We start from the raw sequence: 18,153 nt of genomic DNA, 5'->3' as shown, positions 1-18,153 counted from the left end.
CTAACTATATTTTACACACAAGTGAATGAGTCTAGTAATGTCTGTTTTGAAGGCGTCTGTAAATTATTTCGGTCGAAGCCAAACAATTGTAGACCATCAATAGGGTTTATGCTGTAAACTCTGTATAGCAATGATTAATTGTATAAAAAAAAATATTCCACTTCAAGAAATAAACCCATAATGGCCTAACTGTGTTAAATGACTAGCACACTTATCTGCATTGTAGTTCCCCTGAAGAGCAATTATATGCTGCTTATACTTATCCTTTGAAGTTTCCCCTGCCGTGTAAAAAATATCATGTTTTTTGCATAAATACTTAAGCTCACTATCAAGTTTAATTGTTTTTTCCTAAAACTTGTGTTTCTTGTGTTTTTTTCATTTGTTGTGATGTAGATTTCTCATTTATTTGGCACCATAGCAATAGTAGTGTATTAACATTAGTCTGAACTCTGTGAATTGAACATTAAGAATAACTTGCTAGGGGATCCTGGGTTTATAGATGAGGTCCCCGGTTCTGTTAATGGATTTATATTATCTCTATTTCTTACTACAGCCTGCACTTCCATTTCAAATACCTGGTATCTAATCCATGTCCCTGTATAAGGTGGGTAATCAGCGTTCCACACATACATTTACTGTTGCCTATGATCTCCACTGCTTTAACATGCTTTCCACTGCTGGTAATTTTTGCTCTTGAGAATCAGAACAAAGCTAATCTCCAGGCAATCTAGCACTATATATAGTTAAACACAGAAAAGGACTCTTCCTTTGAAAAAGACTAGACCTTTATATATGCATTCCTGACAGCCAGTAAATGTCACATTCGTTGTTGACTCAAACAAATAAAGATGTGTGTGTGTATGTGTTTGTGATTCAGGTAATATTTTAATAAATTCTATGTATTATGATCTACATTTTCACTTTTATAAACGTACATAATACAAGTATTATTATGTTGGTTTCTAGTTTTCAAACAGAATGTTCTAAAGAAGCTATATCCGGAGGGCCTGCCTATTCCACCGGCATCAATTCCAAATGTGCACAGTGAAACATCTCCAGGGAATACAGATTTGCAGCAAAATGATTCAGAAAAAGCATGGACTTCAGCGGACTCTGCCAGACTGACAGGTATTGGAATGTTCAAATATACGTCTTCAGTTGAACCTGTTTCCTGTTGTAGGTGTTACCATCAAAATATGTTGGTAACTTATTATTGTTTGTTTTTCATGTAATTCCTAATGTTTGTTGTCATTATTGCTTTTCCACATGTACGCTCTTGGGGTAACGAATGATGAGGTATGTAGCAGCTCAGACGTCTTTGCATTTTTCGTCCATCCTGGCTGCTTGCACACCAGTGGTGTTACTTTCTGTTTCAAATGCATGGTGGGCTGTGCAGTGAGTGAATTCGGCTGGAAGGAGTTCAGCTTGTTGGCGTAAGCTCCTCCTGCATTCGAACTTATTTGAGTGCCGGAAATCTGGTCTCCTGTCTGACTCCCAGTTGTTTTGATGATCTGACAATGAGGATGGCAAACTGTGCTGTGCAGAAGTGTAAAAGAGCCTTGCACCATGATGCAAGATCCTGCCCGTCAAAACATGTCCCAAAAGCTGCCATGCGTGCTGTGAACAAGACTGGTCTTCTTTGGTAGGTAAAATATACATTATTAGTGTATATGCTTATATATCCACCAATGTGTCTCTTCTGTAACTGTGCTTGTTACTGAATGTAACCCCACTACATTTCTGCACTTACAAATTACTCATGAAGGAAATTTGGGTTAGTTACCAACACCTGCTGCATACTGGCCATCAGCCTTGGCAGCTAATATTTAGAGTACAATAGCAAAGGACATATGTTTTATAGAGGCAGTCCAAGAGATCTGAACTCCAGTAACCTCTAAACAAAAGACTCCACCTTTGGTACTGTACTCCTACAAAGCTCTGTAAAGTGGTGTTAGCCCCTTCAACATATGTTAGGTACAGACAGTTGGGAGGTAATTTTGTTCACATCCTGTGGTCCTTACTGCATTCTGGAATGCAGTCTGGGAGATGCTCAGCTTTAATGGTACATGCACCACCTGACCTTCCATTGAATTGGCTCTACTACATGACACTAACAAGGCGATGGATATTAACCCCCATACTAAGTATCACAGCTGTTAGACTTTATTGTTTGATTAAAAAAACTTTAAAATTTAAGAACACATTCAATTCATAAAAGAGACCACCAAATAAAAAATACAGAACTGGTAAATTGCTTACAACCCTCAAAAGTATTGTAGGCAGATAATGTTCAGCTCCGAAGTCTGGATCTGATCGGCTATTATTGACAGTCTAGGGTTTTGTTGTTGAACCTGCAGACTGAATGCGGCCCTTCTGAAGTAAGGGAGATTTGACGGCACTGGTGTCTCCCAACAGTTTTGATGCTATGTTGACAAATTTGGTAAGCCCGATATTCGGCTTGGTGTTATCTGGATTTAAGGCAGCGATTATAGCCTGGCGGCGTGATCGAACTCCTAGACTAATCCAGTCTTCCCGCAATAATAACCGTCTAAACATTGTAGGGCATACACAAACTATATGTTCCATTGTTTCAGAGTGATAGCCGCACAACCTGCATTTGATACTATTGCCTGAACGGCGCCATTCAGGAATGTTCTTTAAAAATGGCCAGTCACCCATCCTCAGACCTAAAAACATATGTTTCAAATAAGGTGCAAATGTGCTTGATTAATAGGGCGACTCGACGCCTGGTTTAAAATCGGAAATTACTGCCCAAGCGTGGTTTCTTTTTGACAGTGTTGCACTGTCTGAATGGAAAGACCACAATCTGACGCTCTTCTTGATGACAACCTTTAGCACCGGCTGGGAGGTGTTTGTTCCCCAGAGTTCTTTGACACCAAGTAATTGTAAGCTGTGACCCAAGTGTTGCCGATACTTCTGGCTGGTCTGTTTTTTCGATATTTCCTGCCATAGTCTTGCCTCCAGGGAACCCTTCCGGGCATGGCGTAGTCTGTTACAAAACTTTATAAACGCGCCAGCCTACACTATGATGGTCTAGTGAGCCCAGTTAGAGTCAAACTTGGTCTTGCGAGGCTGATTTTGGCAGGCAAAAAGCATGTTTAAAAATTTTGATTGTTAGTTTGTTTAGTAAAATACTTGTTGTGCCTTTCCTGATCTCGTGTCCATACGACAGAGAGTTTGTTATCTTCACCTTCGTCACTTTCAGCATAGGGGTTAGGCTAGGGCCAAGTAGCTGTTTTGACAGTTTCGCAGGGGCCACCTCTAATGACAAGGCTTTGGTCCTTAATGCTTCTTTTTGCTTGACGACTGAACATCTGGTGTCGAGAAAGATTCCCAAATATTAGTAGTAAAATGTTGATTCGAGCTTTGCATTATTGAAGTACCACCCTCCTCGTGACCTCTTTTGCTTCCCGAAAGATTGTTTTAGTTTTTAGAAAATTCCGTTCTAAAGAATTTCCTGTGGTGTAGGGAAATAGTTCATCAAGGAGCCTCTGTGGGTCCACTTTTGTGTTGCTTAGCAACACCAAATCGTCTTCATACAGCAGGTTGCTGCTGTGTGTTCCGTCTAGTTGCGGGGGGTGGCCGTTAACACTATCAAGTGATGGGGAGAAGTCTGATATAAAAAGTTAAAAAGGAGTGGAGCCAGTACGCAGCCTTGTTTGACACCGGTTTTGGTTCCAATCTTCCTGGAAACATGGGAGCCTTCACCCAACTTGATTCTGATCCAAGTTTCTGTGTGGAGTTGGACATATAGTGTTTAAGAGGGTCGGAGGTATGCCCAAAGACTCTAATTTTTGCCAGCAGGCCCCGGGGCACACGCTCGAAGGCCGCTTTAAAATCAACAAAGCAGAAATGCAGTTGGGTTTGTTGAACTGCCGCTTTCTCCATCAGGATGGTCAGGGTAAGTAAATTAGTAGTTGTGCCAGAGTTGGCCACAAAACCCGTCTAGTTAAAAGGGAGACGCGTTGTGGTGTTGGCCCAGGCCTGCAGGTCTTCCAATAAAATGCTGGCATAATATTTGGACTCAACGTCAAGGAGTGCTATCATTGGATAATTATTAGGGTCATTTCTCTTCCCGCCTTTATAAATTGGGTGAATGATGGCACCTCTCCAGTACTCTGGACAGAGTTATTTAGTCTGCAATAGAGAAACAGGGGAGTCGGGTAAGCTGACCATAGTTCAACATCAGATTTGAACATTGCCTGGGGAAGACTGTTTGGCCCTAGAGCTCCTTCGGCCCTGGCTTTCCTTATGGAGCATAAGATCTTGTTTTTTAGTTCTTCTGATGTCACTGTGGTCTCCGATGGTAGACCGTTGTTTTTCACAGAGTCCTCGTTTATTGGATCTTCTGTCGCGTTATTAGGTAAGTGACTGAGTTCAGGTTGTCTTGAGCTCTTGGATCCCGGTGATGAAGTCACGACCTTGGCTAGACGGGGGGATTTGAGATGGTCGTCCTTTTTGTTGTGATCCCTAAAATGAGATGATAAAAACTGGCGCTTTCGTCTGCACTGATGTTTGCACTACAGTGACCACTATTACCTTGTAAGCCCCTGTTTACGAGAGACCAAAATTGCTTTGAATTGGGATTATTGCTTTTGTGAATAAGCTTCAACCAGAATTGATCCGAAGCCGCTTGTTTTTCCCTGCGTATTGCAATCGTGAAAACTGCTTGGGCTTGCTTGTAGTTGTTCGATTTGGTTTTATTGTCAGGGCTCTTCCTTGACAGACAGAGTGCTCGATTTCTATGTGCTTTTAATTTCTTTGTGGCTTGTGAGATGCGAAATTGAAATATTTGTAGCCTGATTTTCCTCTTGGATGGCAGTTCTTCAAATAGTTAGTTTATGCGGATAGCCCAGCCGCTGATCCCATACTAAGTAATAACTTAATTCTTCCCTTGCCACTGCCAAGTTATGCATGCTCCGGAAATGGAAATCGCGACTTTGCCGCCCATAACAGATTGGGACAAGGCACTCTCAGCAGTGGCTTCATTTGAGAGATCAGTCCACAAATTAAATGACAAGCTCTCCAAATCGGGATTTATTGCTGCGTAGTCCCCGGGTTCAATGTCAAAGTCCCAATGATGAACAACTTTACATCAATTAAGCTGCAAGACAATGGCTTCTTTTATAAGTTCTGAAGGTTGAACCATGAATTACTACCTTTTGTGCACCATCTGGAGAGACCGATTATTGGATTCTCAAGTACGGAAGTACACTGTGGGAATCTCAACAGGATAACCAGCCGATACATCAGCCTGGACCTCAACTCGTTTGTTTAGTATACTCTATTTGTTTTCATGTTTTGTTATTTTCTTTTCCTTTTAATGTATGTTATCTAGATGCTCTTGAAATATGTTGAATATTGCTTGAGCACACGATGTTCCTGCTATCTGCATGAGTTATAGATGTTATTTCTCTTGATCATAGCGACTTGCATAATGTTTTTTTGGTTTGGCCACTTTCCGGCCTTATTGGATTCAGATATTCTGACTTAAGTGAGATGATATCTTGGGTACCAGGCTGGCTGATGTGAGGTTAATAGGCTGCGTCATTATTTTATTTGTTGAAAACTAATAAAAAGTATTCAAACTGAAACAAATGCTAAAGGGAAAACATGTGCATTGCTAAACATGGCGTGTGCAAAATCATAATTCCTTCTTTAGGTTAATATCCAGAATCACTTGGAATATTCTCATATAGTTGCATAATGGGCATGGTAAAAGAGCAAATGCACGGTTTGCTCTCCCAAAGTATTGCAAGTGACCATCTACAGATAGTTTGTCCTTCAAAGTCTCTAATGCACTGTCTGGGTTTCTTTCTCCATACTCCTTTATGGAACCGTTGCGTGTGCCAACAAATGTGTGAAGCTATTTCTTCAACTGTGATGCTGTATAGGAGGGGTTTTTTTTTGCAAAGGAAAGAAGATACCCCCTGCCCCTATGGATCATTTGTAGGTCTGTGAGTAAGGGGGAAACAAACCAAATAATGCAACAACAAAAAACTCCCACTCGACCTGTACCCTTTTACTGTGGAAAAACCTTTTCTAATATTTACTTTGTACAAAAGTTAAAAACATCCAACCTTTTTATAGTGCAAAACATGCCATTATACAATTCCAATATACATGCCATGTTCATCTAAAACCATCATCATAGTTAGTTTACATGCACATTGAAATCATTGATGTATCCCCATATTTCTACCACACTCATATTCTGACCTATCACTCAACACCGCACTAACACACACCTCTTCTACATACACTCCCCAGCCCACATGAGCATACACTGATAAGATCACAGAGATAACAATTCATAACTGTCTGTGATTGTGTTGCCGGCTGTGATTTCGCTGTAGCCAGGTCAATGCACGCTTCAGTGGAAATAACAACTTGTATCCACCTTCATCAGGACAACACGATTTTTGCTTTTAAGGTGAGTGGTGGGGGATCTGAGAACAAAAGATATAGCATCATTGTTTGGTTGTCCTAGTATTGCAAGCTTTTTTCATTGCTTATATGATATTCCAAAAAACAGAGTGGTGAATACTATTCCATCTTTTAGGTGTCAAAGAAGAAGCCATCACAAAGTGACTGTTAAAGACCTAAAGGTCAATGCAAAAAAAAAAGAGGATGATCAAGACTTGGGAAAAAAGGGCAGTGAGATAGCCTAGGTTAGAGCCACTGTGTTTCTAAAGCATCTCAAATAAGTGTTCATAGCTTTGACCTTATAGTCCTGTAGTATAGCACAACCACGATCCCCTAACTGGTTGTAAGGACAAATTGAGGTCTCAAAAGTAGGCCATACTCATTACAAAAGATCCCTGGATATATTCTAATTCGGCAGTCTTCATTCGCCCAGATGAAGAAATCTTTTATTTGGGCCTTGTAACACATATGCCCATAAGTTGTAGTCTGTTCTCAATGTATGGAGCACTTGAATCATCAAGAAAAGGATACTTGATTCGGACCACTAGGAGAGTTTTACAGTGAGATTAGGGTAAAGTAATTGCACTGTACCAATATTTACTGTGGATCATCCAAACAGGACTCCAAATTTGGTGGTATTAGGAAAGAAGGCTGGGCAAGGAGTGTACCAGGTGTTACAATTGTAGCTTTGTTCCTCACTGTATTTAATTCAATACATGGAACTTCCTGAATATGAGTTTCTCTGGGTACAGATGACAATGCCACTGGAATTCTAGGAAGGAAATGAAAGACCAAATCACCCCGACTTTGTTCTCTCGATGTCCTTGGCGGTTTAAAAATTTCCTGAAGTGGATGTATAGCATTGGGTAGCCCATAGAGCTTATATTAGCCTATAGTAAAAGGGTACAGGTCGAGCAGGATTTTTTTTGCCTTATTTGGTTTGTTTCCCCCCTTGCTCCCAGACATAGAAATTATCCAGCTGGGGTATCTTCTTTCCTTTGCAATTTGGCTGGTGGGTTTTTAACCACAGGTACATTTATTCTTTTCATTTAAGTGAGTTGGTGAATGTGATTTCTAGTTTTATTGTCACTCATGAATTTCAGGTGTCGACTTTCCCTTTCCCCTGTGATATCTGCTATATTATAGGATGTTTTCATGTAATAGCTTCTTGCAACGTTCCACAGCATTAGCACAGGCAATTAGTTCCTCAAGCATTATAAGCCGACAAGGGTTTTAATTAATTGGGTCTATTTCTGGCTGTAAGAATTAAATGTGTGGGCCAACTTGTAGCCACACTGTGGAAGCACTTAAAACATTTGTTTTTTCAGATGAATATTTCTCTGCTGTCTTAGGTGAAATACCTGCAACTAACAAAATAGTAGTACTATCAAATATGCTAGATTCTAACGTATCTCTGACTTTTTTTACTCCTAATACATGCGCTCTTATTTTCGCCGCATAGCACTAATACTTTAATTGAGGCCACCAAGTACTTATGCTGCTCACAGGAAATAAAATAAGGATTCCAATTAATTTTCTGCTTCTAATATCACCTTTACAGAGGGTTTTAACACTTTTAATTATTTGTATGTATATTTACATTATTAATCAGATATTTTAATTTAATTGTCAAGTGTCACGGGTCTCCTGAATTGGACTGTGGGAAATGTACTCTCTTTTAGCTTTACATCTATTTAAAACTGAACTTGCCCTAACATGAACCAAGCTCCATCTTAAATTGATGTTGCTTCATACCCGCTCTTGGAATGCCAGACTACTCTAAACAATTTGTGATCTTTTGCCATGAGAGAAATGAGTGTGCTTTATCCATGCTAACACAGAACCATGGGGAGATTAAGCACCCATTGGATATTTTTCAGTGATTCTTCATAAAATAGCTGGAGCATTGCCTGGTTGTCTCAAAGCGGTCACAGCGGTAAGCGTTAACATTCAGCAAACAGAAGGGATAGTGATAGGCTACCCACTAGTTGAAATTGTCCCCGATTCAATTGAAATCCTCATGACTCCCACACACTCTCAGCATTTGACAAACAGCCACTTAATGCGCTATGAGAGAATCATTCTGGCTGCCGAGAATGTCTCTATCAGAAGATGCAACTACCTAAACCCTGCTTCTCTATTGCCCAATCAAGAGGGAGATGAAGAGGGAGACCAGTTATAGACCAGAAGCATCAGGCATCTTAAGAGACTGAATGGGACATTCAAAGCAAAATTGGCCAAGGCGTGCACCTCTACATCTTTTAATTGGGACTATGCAGTTCCTCTGGTATTGATGAGCATACGAAGCATCCCCTGTAGACAAACAGGATTGTCTCTCCACAAAGTGTTGATGAGAAGAGCAATGCACATTCCTTCTGTTCCTGCAACTGCTCTTTTCAAGAACTCCAAAGGATTGGCGGATGTGGTGTGTCCTATCTCCCATCAGGTTGATGCTGTTACTCCGGCTGTCCGAGAGTTCCCAGGGCATAATTTGAACCCCCGCAATTGGGTTCACATAAAGAAGAACATCTGCAAGTCTTGTCTGGAGGAGCATTGGAGAGGCCCGTACCAGGTGATCCTGGTCTGTAACACTGCTGTCAAGAGTACTGGTGGGATACACAGCTCACATACCAAAAGGGTAAAGCAAGAAGAGAAAGAAGCAGAACCAACATCCAATACCTCGAGTCACCCTAGGTTCAACATTTCTGAGGCCTCCAAAGAGGAGGAAGACTAATCTGAGGGCTCACAGTCTCCCACAGAAAAAAATGAAAGGGAACAAGAGCCAGGCAATGGTGTCTTCGTTCCAGGGGCAACTGAATCCCTGACCTCTGAGTCAAGAATACACCTTCACAGAGGCAGTGCCTCAGACTACAAGCCGAAAGAGACTGTTCATGACTAGAAAAAGGCCAGAAACAAATAGAGAGTTACAAGAACTAGAACCTGCTGAACAACCTGACATTGTGGACGGGAGCTTAGATTTGACAACGCCCAAACCACCAAAAAAGAGAGAAAGGTCAATCAAAATTACTCCGGACTGGATTGGACCTATCTTGCATGAGTCAATATTGAATCTGATGACTGTCTGACCGACTATGACTAGCCTCCTTTAGGTCATTACATTTAAAACGGGAACTCCTGCGAATCACTGACAAACCTTCAGAAGGACTGCTAGAGAGCTAGGGTAATGATCAGAGGACCTTAGAGCCTTAGGCCTCCAGCTGACACACAATGAAAACCACTCTAGCTTTGAGATAGGGTAGTGATGATTAGAGGACTTTTTCGCTTCATCTTGAGATTTCAGTCTTTTTCCTTCATTTGATTTAAGCTAGTATGGTGCACCAACACTGACATTTCTTACTTGTAGCTCTGGTAGATGCTGTTTCTGTGGTTTGATGGATGTTGGACATCTATATATTAGGTGAAGAGATCCCTGGTAAACACCACAATTAAATTGATTGTCAGTAGAGCAGCGTGGGAAAGCAAAAATTCCCACGTCCCGCATCATGAGAGGGTTCATAGTTATAACATAAATATTCTCATGTTAGCCAAGTTGTAAAAGTTATGCTGATATAAAAATTGATTTGTCTGCTTCTACCCCTCAACCTCTGTGTCTGAAGGGGAATCTTATTTGTCTTTGTCCATTTGCCTCTGTCTTACTCTTTATCCTGCAATATCTTTCTGAATCTGTATTATCCACAAAATTCTATTAATTTGTTCTATTCCGATTGCAACAAGCCTTTAGAAAACGTCCCAAATGTGACTGATGCAAATATGTATTTGTGGGCTACCGGCCATGTTTGTTCTTCTAAAGCTTTTAGATCAAGGGATCAGCATGAGTATATGATGACATTCTTTGGTCCCATAACATGAGAATTACTAATAAAACCATGCATAATGAAACCTGTAGGATTAACAAAGACAAAAGAGTTTTTGTAGACAAGTTGACTGAGAAGATAAGATCAGACCAAAAGAAAGGGGTAAAGAAATTTAGTCTTGAACATGTTACTGGGAAGGGAACAGAGATTTTAAAGGAACTACCCCAAGATTCAGCATTGACATTGCTAAAATAGGAACTTTATGTATGGTAAGGAAGCAAGAGGGGAACAAAACTGTTGTTGTATTGGGGTATAGTGAATGTGCACATAGTTATATGGTCAAAAGCCAGATGGTTGCTGAATTATAGGTGGGTATCAAAGGCATCTATAGTGTGTGGTAAGTTGGGGAAGGAATATGCTTCGTAGAGGTTTTGTTAAGATAGGAGATTAGAATGTATAGGTAGAGGAATGCTGATATTGCTCTTAACTCCTTTTTTGATTGTACTATTTGGCATTGCATATGTGCTTCTCTTCCTAAAATTCTGCAAGGGGCTTTCTTTAAGCAGTGGGATGGACCGTGGGTTTAAGAAGATTTCAGCACAGAGAGAATGAAAAAGAAAGAGCGTTGACACCATAAAGGACTTGGGAGCATCCACGGGAGAGAACCCAAAGATTATGAATGCTGTTCTGTAGTCAAGTGATGATTTAGAATTCCTCAGAGGGTGATGTGGGAGCTGTATTTTTCTTTTTAGCTTTAAATATATTAAAAACGTAACTTGCAATACCATGAGTCAAGCATATGTTTTCCTGTATTTTGAATTGATGTTGCAGCATATCGCGTGATTGTTGTTGTTTCCTGGCTCTAAATAATAATTGTAAGCTTCTCACTAAGAGATGGTGAGTGTTGCCAGAGGGCTCTCATTACTCTATACCCAGTCAAGGACATCCCAGATGTCTCACACTTTTGTTTATGCAATCTGTAGATTATAGTACTTGAACAAACACGGAGAGCAACTGAATTCAATGCAATAGTATTATGAGAGAATCTTCAATTGTATTCTGTAGTAAAATGTTTCTTCTTGCTTGTTCCTCATGTGCCTGCGTAGTAATATATAAATTCTTTTGTCTAAAGTCCTTTAGAAGGGCGTAACCCTGAACCTCAAATCCCACTTTTAGAATGTGAATCTATGCTGTATTTTCCATTGAACTTTAATGAGTTCTTTGTACTTATGATCTGTATTTATTGGCAACCATATTGATGATATATTTAGTGTATTTTGCATAATAATTATTTATATACATTTCTTAAAATTATTGACCTGTGTCTTTCACTGTTACTGAGAATGTCACAGTCTCTACTATTGATTTGAGATCACAAAAAATAGAGATGGGTCCACTTGGAAGCACCAAAGTCTGTATAGGGACTACACCACTCCAGGTTCGAGCCGTTGGTGTGCTTTTGGTGAGGTTATCAGAAACTGTTTTGCATGCCAATAGGGCCCCAGGTTAAGAACCATTGCTGTATATTGAACCTCAGAAAAGAGCTAAAGTCAAAATAGTTTATAGGATTTCAATATTGGATTGAACTAGGTGAAGCTTAAGCTTTCTATCTGGAAGTAATGAGATAAAAGCATTACACTCATACAAGAAGGACCACAAAACTACACTCAAAATGATTTAAGAATGTTTTAATAATAAAACGACGACACTTGACCCTGCTTGCAGGCAGGTCGCTCCCCGCGCTGCTGCGCGGCCAGGTTGGCTTGTCTTGTGCACGCTGCTGTATTTCTTGCTGCTGTGATTCTGGGGTATTTTAGCTGATTGCTGACTGTGACCTGTGATTCTGTCGTATTCTGCTGATTGTGATCTATGACTCTGCTGTGTTTTCTTGTTCACTGCCTAATTTCCCTTTCTCCCTCCTGCCTAAATCGCCTTGTTTTTTCCCCCCTGCCACCTTTCCCTGTGCCCTTTTGCATTTTGTTTTCCCCCCACCGTACTCCTCCCATTTTTTTCCCACCACTGCGTCCCTATGGCCCCGCCCCCCTGATCTCCTATTCGCCACCCCGCTCCAGCCTCCCGGCTGCTCCTCCCTCCCACCTCCTCTTTTATGGAGGCTGCCCAGCGGCCGCGCCGCTGGCACACCTAAGGCAAGTCCATCAGCGCCGTCCGCATCTGGACCACGCCCAGTGCCAGCCCTCGCAAACACCACAATGCCCGTCTCCACTACAACTCCAGCGCCCTCCACACACTCGACCACGGACGATCACCCACCTGCTGCCTGGCCGCCCCAAAGCACACCCAAGGACCCTTCTCCTGCCGGAACTGCAGCTTCAGCAGCATCCGGCCCGCCAACCCACCTACCAAAGAACCCAACTACCTCAGATGCATCCTGCTCAACACGCTCCGCATGCGAACACACCGTCGAACTCTGGGACCTACTTGACACCAATGCCCCAGACGTCGCCTTCCTGACGGAGACCTGGCTGAACCCCACCTCAGCACCTGATATTGCCATAGCCATCCCGGAAGGGTACAAGATCACCCACAAGGACCGCACCAACGGAGTAGGAGGAGGAATTGCCATCGTCCACAGGAACACTAAAAATCTCGACCAACATCAACGATACCCTCAGCACCGCCGAACACCTCAACTTCCAGATTCACACTGATCCCAACACCACCCTCAGAGGAACCCTCGTCTACATACCCCCCGGACCGACCACAGTTCAGCGACTCTATCGCCGATTTTGTCAGCACAATCACCCTAGCCTCCACGGACTACATCCTCCTCAGGGACCTGAACTTCCACCTCGAGAACAACACCCCCAGGGCAAGATGGCCGCCTGGTAGGAGCTCCTGTGAAGAGCTCCCGGTGCTTGGGATCCCTTAACGGGCATTATCCCTGTTAGCACCCACCAGCACGACGGAACGAAAGCCAAAAAAGCAGCACAAGTAACCGGATTGCTCACTGACTGGATTAGCGGTAGCTGGAGCCTGAAAACGCAGACACCACCATCGCTGGAGCCCCGGGAGCCTGCTGAACCTACACCGCGGATCATCCTGCCATAAGACCAGCACTGGATTCACGTCGGCACAGAAGGCATCTCAGTCGTGCCGCAGGGGCGGCTGAAGCTCCGGATAACTGCTAAGACTGCATCACCTGCCCGCTCAAAAGCATCGGGGGGCTGAGAGAGACCCCCCCCGCCCGCTCAGCAGATACGTGGGCTGGTGCACCGGAAAGCAACAAAGGAGCTCCAGAAGCACCGGGGGGCAGAAAGGACTCACGGCGGTATAGGAGGGCACCCCCCGAGCCGCAGAGGCGGCTGAAGTTCCGGGAGTCTGTCTAACGGACGTCGCCCGCTCGCTCCACAGCAGTGGAACAGTGAATCACGGAGGCTGCGGAGTGCAAAAAAGACCGGCCGCGCCACAGCAGAGGAGCCCCAGCGGCATCTAAAAGGCCCCCCTCCCGCCCGCACCACGGTGGAGGACGCTGGCCGCTGTGACTGCAAAGGGACGTGGCAGCAGACCCCCGCCCCCCCCCTCATCACCCAGCACCGCAGAGACGACGACGGAGGTGTAGAGACTGCCACCGGCTGCCCCAGAAACTGGATGCGACCGGAGGATGTGGCGCCCTGCCCTGAGGAGCGAGAGAAGTGAGCCCCGAGTCCAACAAGTGCTGCAGGGGCGACAGAAGACCGAAGCATACCCCACTGTCACTGTTGGATACCTGGTAATCGTCTGACCGGCCTCATAGGGTAATACAGACTTGGAGCCCTGATTTGTCATCACGTTCACACAGTGCACACATATCTACGAAGGAGAAGGGATTGAGCCAATTTCGGACTACAACAAAACATTTCTTCTGCAAAACTCTGCTGGCAAGCGCAACAGGCACACAGAGTCTCAAGGTATTTATTTCTCCCACTCGCCCACCTAAAAGAAAAAAAAAACTACCTCCTTTGTTCAAAATGGCTGGGGCCATAAAACTGCAGCAATAAATCCCCCCCTCCCCCTTCCTACCTACCTCTGATGTCAACGAGGCCCCTCAGCTAACTCCCCCACACAGAGATAAGAATTCCTCCCAGCTAGACTGAGCATGGCTTGCTCAAACAGAAAGAGAAACTCCTACCCTTATGCTCAAAATAATAGCAGCAGACAGAGGACTGTGAAGGGAAACTGCTCCTCCCTGCTATCTATGTAACAGCAACAAACAGAGGACTACTGCCTCTATCTCACCTTTGTGGCGGCCATTTTAGACTAGTCTCTCTCGTGGGCGGCCATCCTGGTCTAGTCATTTTCATCATTATCTAAACACACATCAAGAGCTTTCTCATTCTAGACTAATCCCAGCGACAGAGTTCTCTGCTCAGTGATCTATCTACACCTTCCTGGGAAAGGATGCCTGCCCACTATTGCAATATTACACTTCTACCTTACATTTTGAACACTTGTGTACCTATATTTTGAGCATTTGTAATGCACAGATTGCTACCTCATATTTAAAAGAATGTCTGCCTATTATTGTAGTATTATATTTCTGCCTGGATTTTGAACAGCTGTAATGCACAGATTGCTACCTCATATACCTATACCTATTATGCAGTATTTCCTGCTGGTAATGTACAGAGCGCTACCTCAACTACTTCTGGCTGCTCGCTAATGTCATTTCTGCCTCACGCAGCTTTTTGGTTGCACCGGCACCTAGTTTCAGTAGATCATTCTTGATTTGTTTAGTGTACATTTTGTAAGCTGCACCTATATCATGAGGTATACCTCACATACATCATCATGCAACTTTGTGGTTGCACCGGTATCTTGTCTCAGTACATCATTAGTACCATTCTTGTATCTGTTTATTGTTCATTTTTGTAAGCTGCACCTATCTCACTTTTTCCTGGAATGCACCGATTGATTCCTCATATATTTACGTATATTATTGTACATTGTGTAAACTGTATCGTGTGCCACCTCATATTTTTTCTTGCATCCTGCCCTTATATACTATCAGGATTACACCTACACTTACACCTTGTACTTTGTAGTTTACCGTACACACCGTATGCTACCTCATATCTATTTTTGTATCCTGCCCTTATATTATATATTATATCAGTATTGTACCCACACTTACACCTTGTACTTTGTAATTTACCGTATGTACCTGCTCTATTGCACACGCTTATATCCTGGCTATGCTGGTTCATCACTTGAGCCACCTTGGTAATTTATAACTTATTAATGTGTAACCCACTGTACGCATTTGTTTTTTCTGCATATCTGTACCACTATAGTGCATTAGTGCACTCTCTCACTGTACCCTACCCTTATATATTATCAGTATTATGCTTACTCTTACACCTTGTACCTTAGAATTTACCGTATGTATTTGCTCTACTGCTCACTCTTATATCCTGGTTATGCTGGTTGATTACTAGTGCCACTTTGGTAATTTATAATTTATTACTGTGTAACCTACTGTATGCACCTGTTCTGCACATTTGTTTTTCCTCACATTTGTACCACTATAGTGCACTAGTGCATTCTCCCATACCCACCTAATCCTTCAACGCAACATGGACTCTATCGGCAAACACACATACAAAATCAACTACCCACCATCACTCACCAAAAAAGCCGCCAAACGCTTTAAACACAACTTCCTTAGGTCACACCCGGAAACGCCCTTTGCTGACACCTACTTCTCACCGGTCAATGGATCCCTGAACACTGATATCATCTTCCACACCACACGCAGAGCACAATGGAGAAAAGCGTTCTTCACCCTACTCACCGTCTCCTCCACCAGAAAATCCGCTCACAGTCTAACTCTCTCCATCACACCATCTCAAGTCTTTCCAGGCAGAGCCACCATCACTATTTACAATAACGGGATTGTCCTATCACAATCGACAGACAGGAACCTGGAACTGCTAGACAACATGTTCCCCACTTTCAAAGAACACCTCTCCAATTCACGGACAAACACTCACATCTCCCCCAGTCCCACCAATCATGACCTCACAGCTACATACTCTTCAATCAGGGACACACCCACCACCCCTGACCTCCCATCCCCTACCCACAACCCCACTATCCCAATTCAGCACTCAATCACAGACACAGATCGCTCCCCCTCATACACCGCTCTCTCCCCCGCCCCTTCTACCAACTCGCGGACCTCCACACATATTTTCAACACTCCTATCACACATACAGCGGGCATTAACACCCCGCTCGCCGCTGACAGCACAGCTCCCACCCATAACACACCTAACGTAGTCCAGCACCAGAATAACACGCACTCCGACAATTCCCCCCATTTATCCCCCCCATTCTCAGTCCTCATTACCCTCCAACCAACTTTGCAGAACATACCCACTCTCTTAATTTAACTCCCCCCCCCTCAACAGGACCATCTCCAATCCCACTTCCCCTCCTACTCTAAGCCCCCATTACCCACCCTACACCCCCACCACGGCTATCAGTCTCCCAGCCTACACCTTGACCCCCCCGCCTACCACCAATGCCCTCACCCATAACACCAACCTCCTCCCTACCTCATCCACACCCCTACCGCCCAAAACCTCTCGCCACCCCAACTCCATCCCTCATACCAACACAACGCAGACCTGCTCAAACACCAGCCCTCTCTCCCACCTGCACACGAATTCCCTGGTCAGCCATTCACCCTTGACTGTCACCCCCACCCCCACCACCTACCCTTCGATGGAATACATCACGGCCACCCTCACTCAGATCAAAGAAGACATACACGCCATCAAAGAACTACTCTCCACACACCCCATACACCCCCCACCCACCTCCACCTCCCCTCCTAACTTGTCCCCTACTCCGCCGGCGGACTCCCACCCTCATCACGCCCCACACCAGGCGTCAATCCCTGCTCATAGGCACAGCAACTGCCCTCGTCCCCCGCATCGCCCCCGCAACCCCTCACACATCTTCACATCCCCGCCTAACTTGTCCCCCACCCCTCCGACTAACTCTCGCACTCAGCTATCCCACCCCAATCCGACCTCAATCCCAGTTCTTAATCGCAACAACCGCCCTCGCCGCACCCACAACTCTCCTTCTGACCTCGACACACTTACCCTTCTCCACTCCTATGACCCAGCCCCTGAAATTCACTCAACCACACCACACCGCAACATTCCCACGATACACCCAAATCCCCTTAGACCACCCACACTAACCAGCAGATTCTCCATCCCCAATAACCTTAGAAAAATCCCTCTCTCCCTAGAACCATCTAACACCCTCTACACACCCCGTCTCAAATGCACTCTTCTCAACTGCAGATCGGCCACGATACATTCCGCCGCCATTGCTGAACTCCTCTTATCGCAAGACCTTGACCTAATCATCCTGACTGAAACGTGGCTAACTGAATCTTCGACACCCATAATGGACATTCTGGTTCCTCCCAACTATCACATTATCAGGCTCGACAGAACAGGCCAAATAGGTGGTGGAATCGCATGCATCTACAGGAACAACCTCTCTGTTCAGAAAGTCAATTCCACATCCCTACCATCCCCAACATCCTGGGAATACATCTCCCTCGACATTATTAGTGAGGGCAAACCGATATGCTCTCTTCACAGCATTTACCACCCACCCAGGGACAATCTCACCTTTTCCCAACAAATCATGGATATGATCTCAACCAATTCCGGACGGCAGCTCACCCAAATATACCTTGGTGACTTCAACCTCCACTGGAATGACCGCAACGACGCGGTGGTAAATAGTCTTAAAAATGTCCTCGATGCCCTTAACCTCACCCAAATATGCAACAGCCCGACCCACGAGAAAGGTTCTACCCTCGACCTGATCATCTCCAAAGAGGAATCTATCCAACTCGAATCCA

General features: G+C 44.0%; 1 protein-coding gene across 2 annotated transcripts in view; it reads left to right on the top strand.

Moving 5' to 3' along the window:
* Nucleotides 1-18,153, top strand: part of ERICH1 (glutamate rich 1) — a 303,582-nt gene that overhangs the window by 55,781 nt on the left and 229,648 nt on the right. For both annotated transcript variants that reach the window (XM_078647900.1, XM_078647899.1), the window contains exon 2: nucleotides 967-1,128. In XM_078647900.1, coding sequence (XP_078504026.1) covers nucleotides 967-1,128 — 162 coding nt within the window. The remainder of the gene's footprint in view (nucleotides 1-966; nucleotides 1,129-18,153) is intronic.

Source organism: Lissotriton helveticus, chromosome 6, assembly GCF_964261635.1.
Source record: "Lissotriton helveticus chromosome 6, aLisHel1.1, whole genome shotgun sequence".
Lineage (NCBI taxonomy): Eukaryota > Metazoa > Chordata > Amphibia > Caudata > Salamandridae > Lissotriton > Lissotriton helveticus.
Note: the sequence above shows the minus strand (reverse complement) of the source record. Positions and strands in the feature narration are given on the sequence as shown.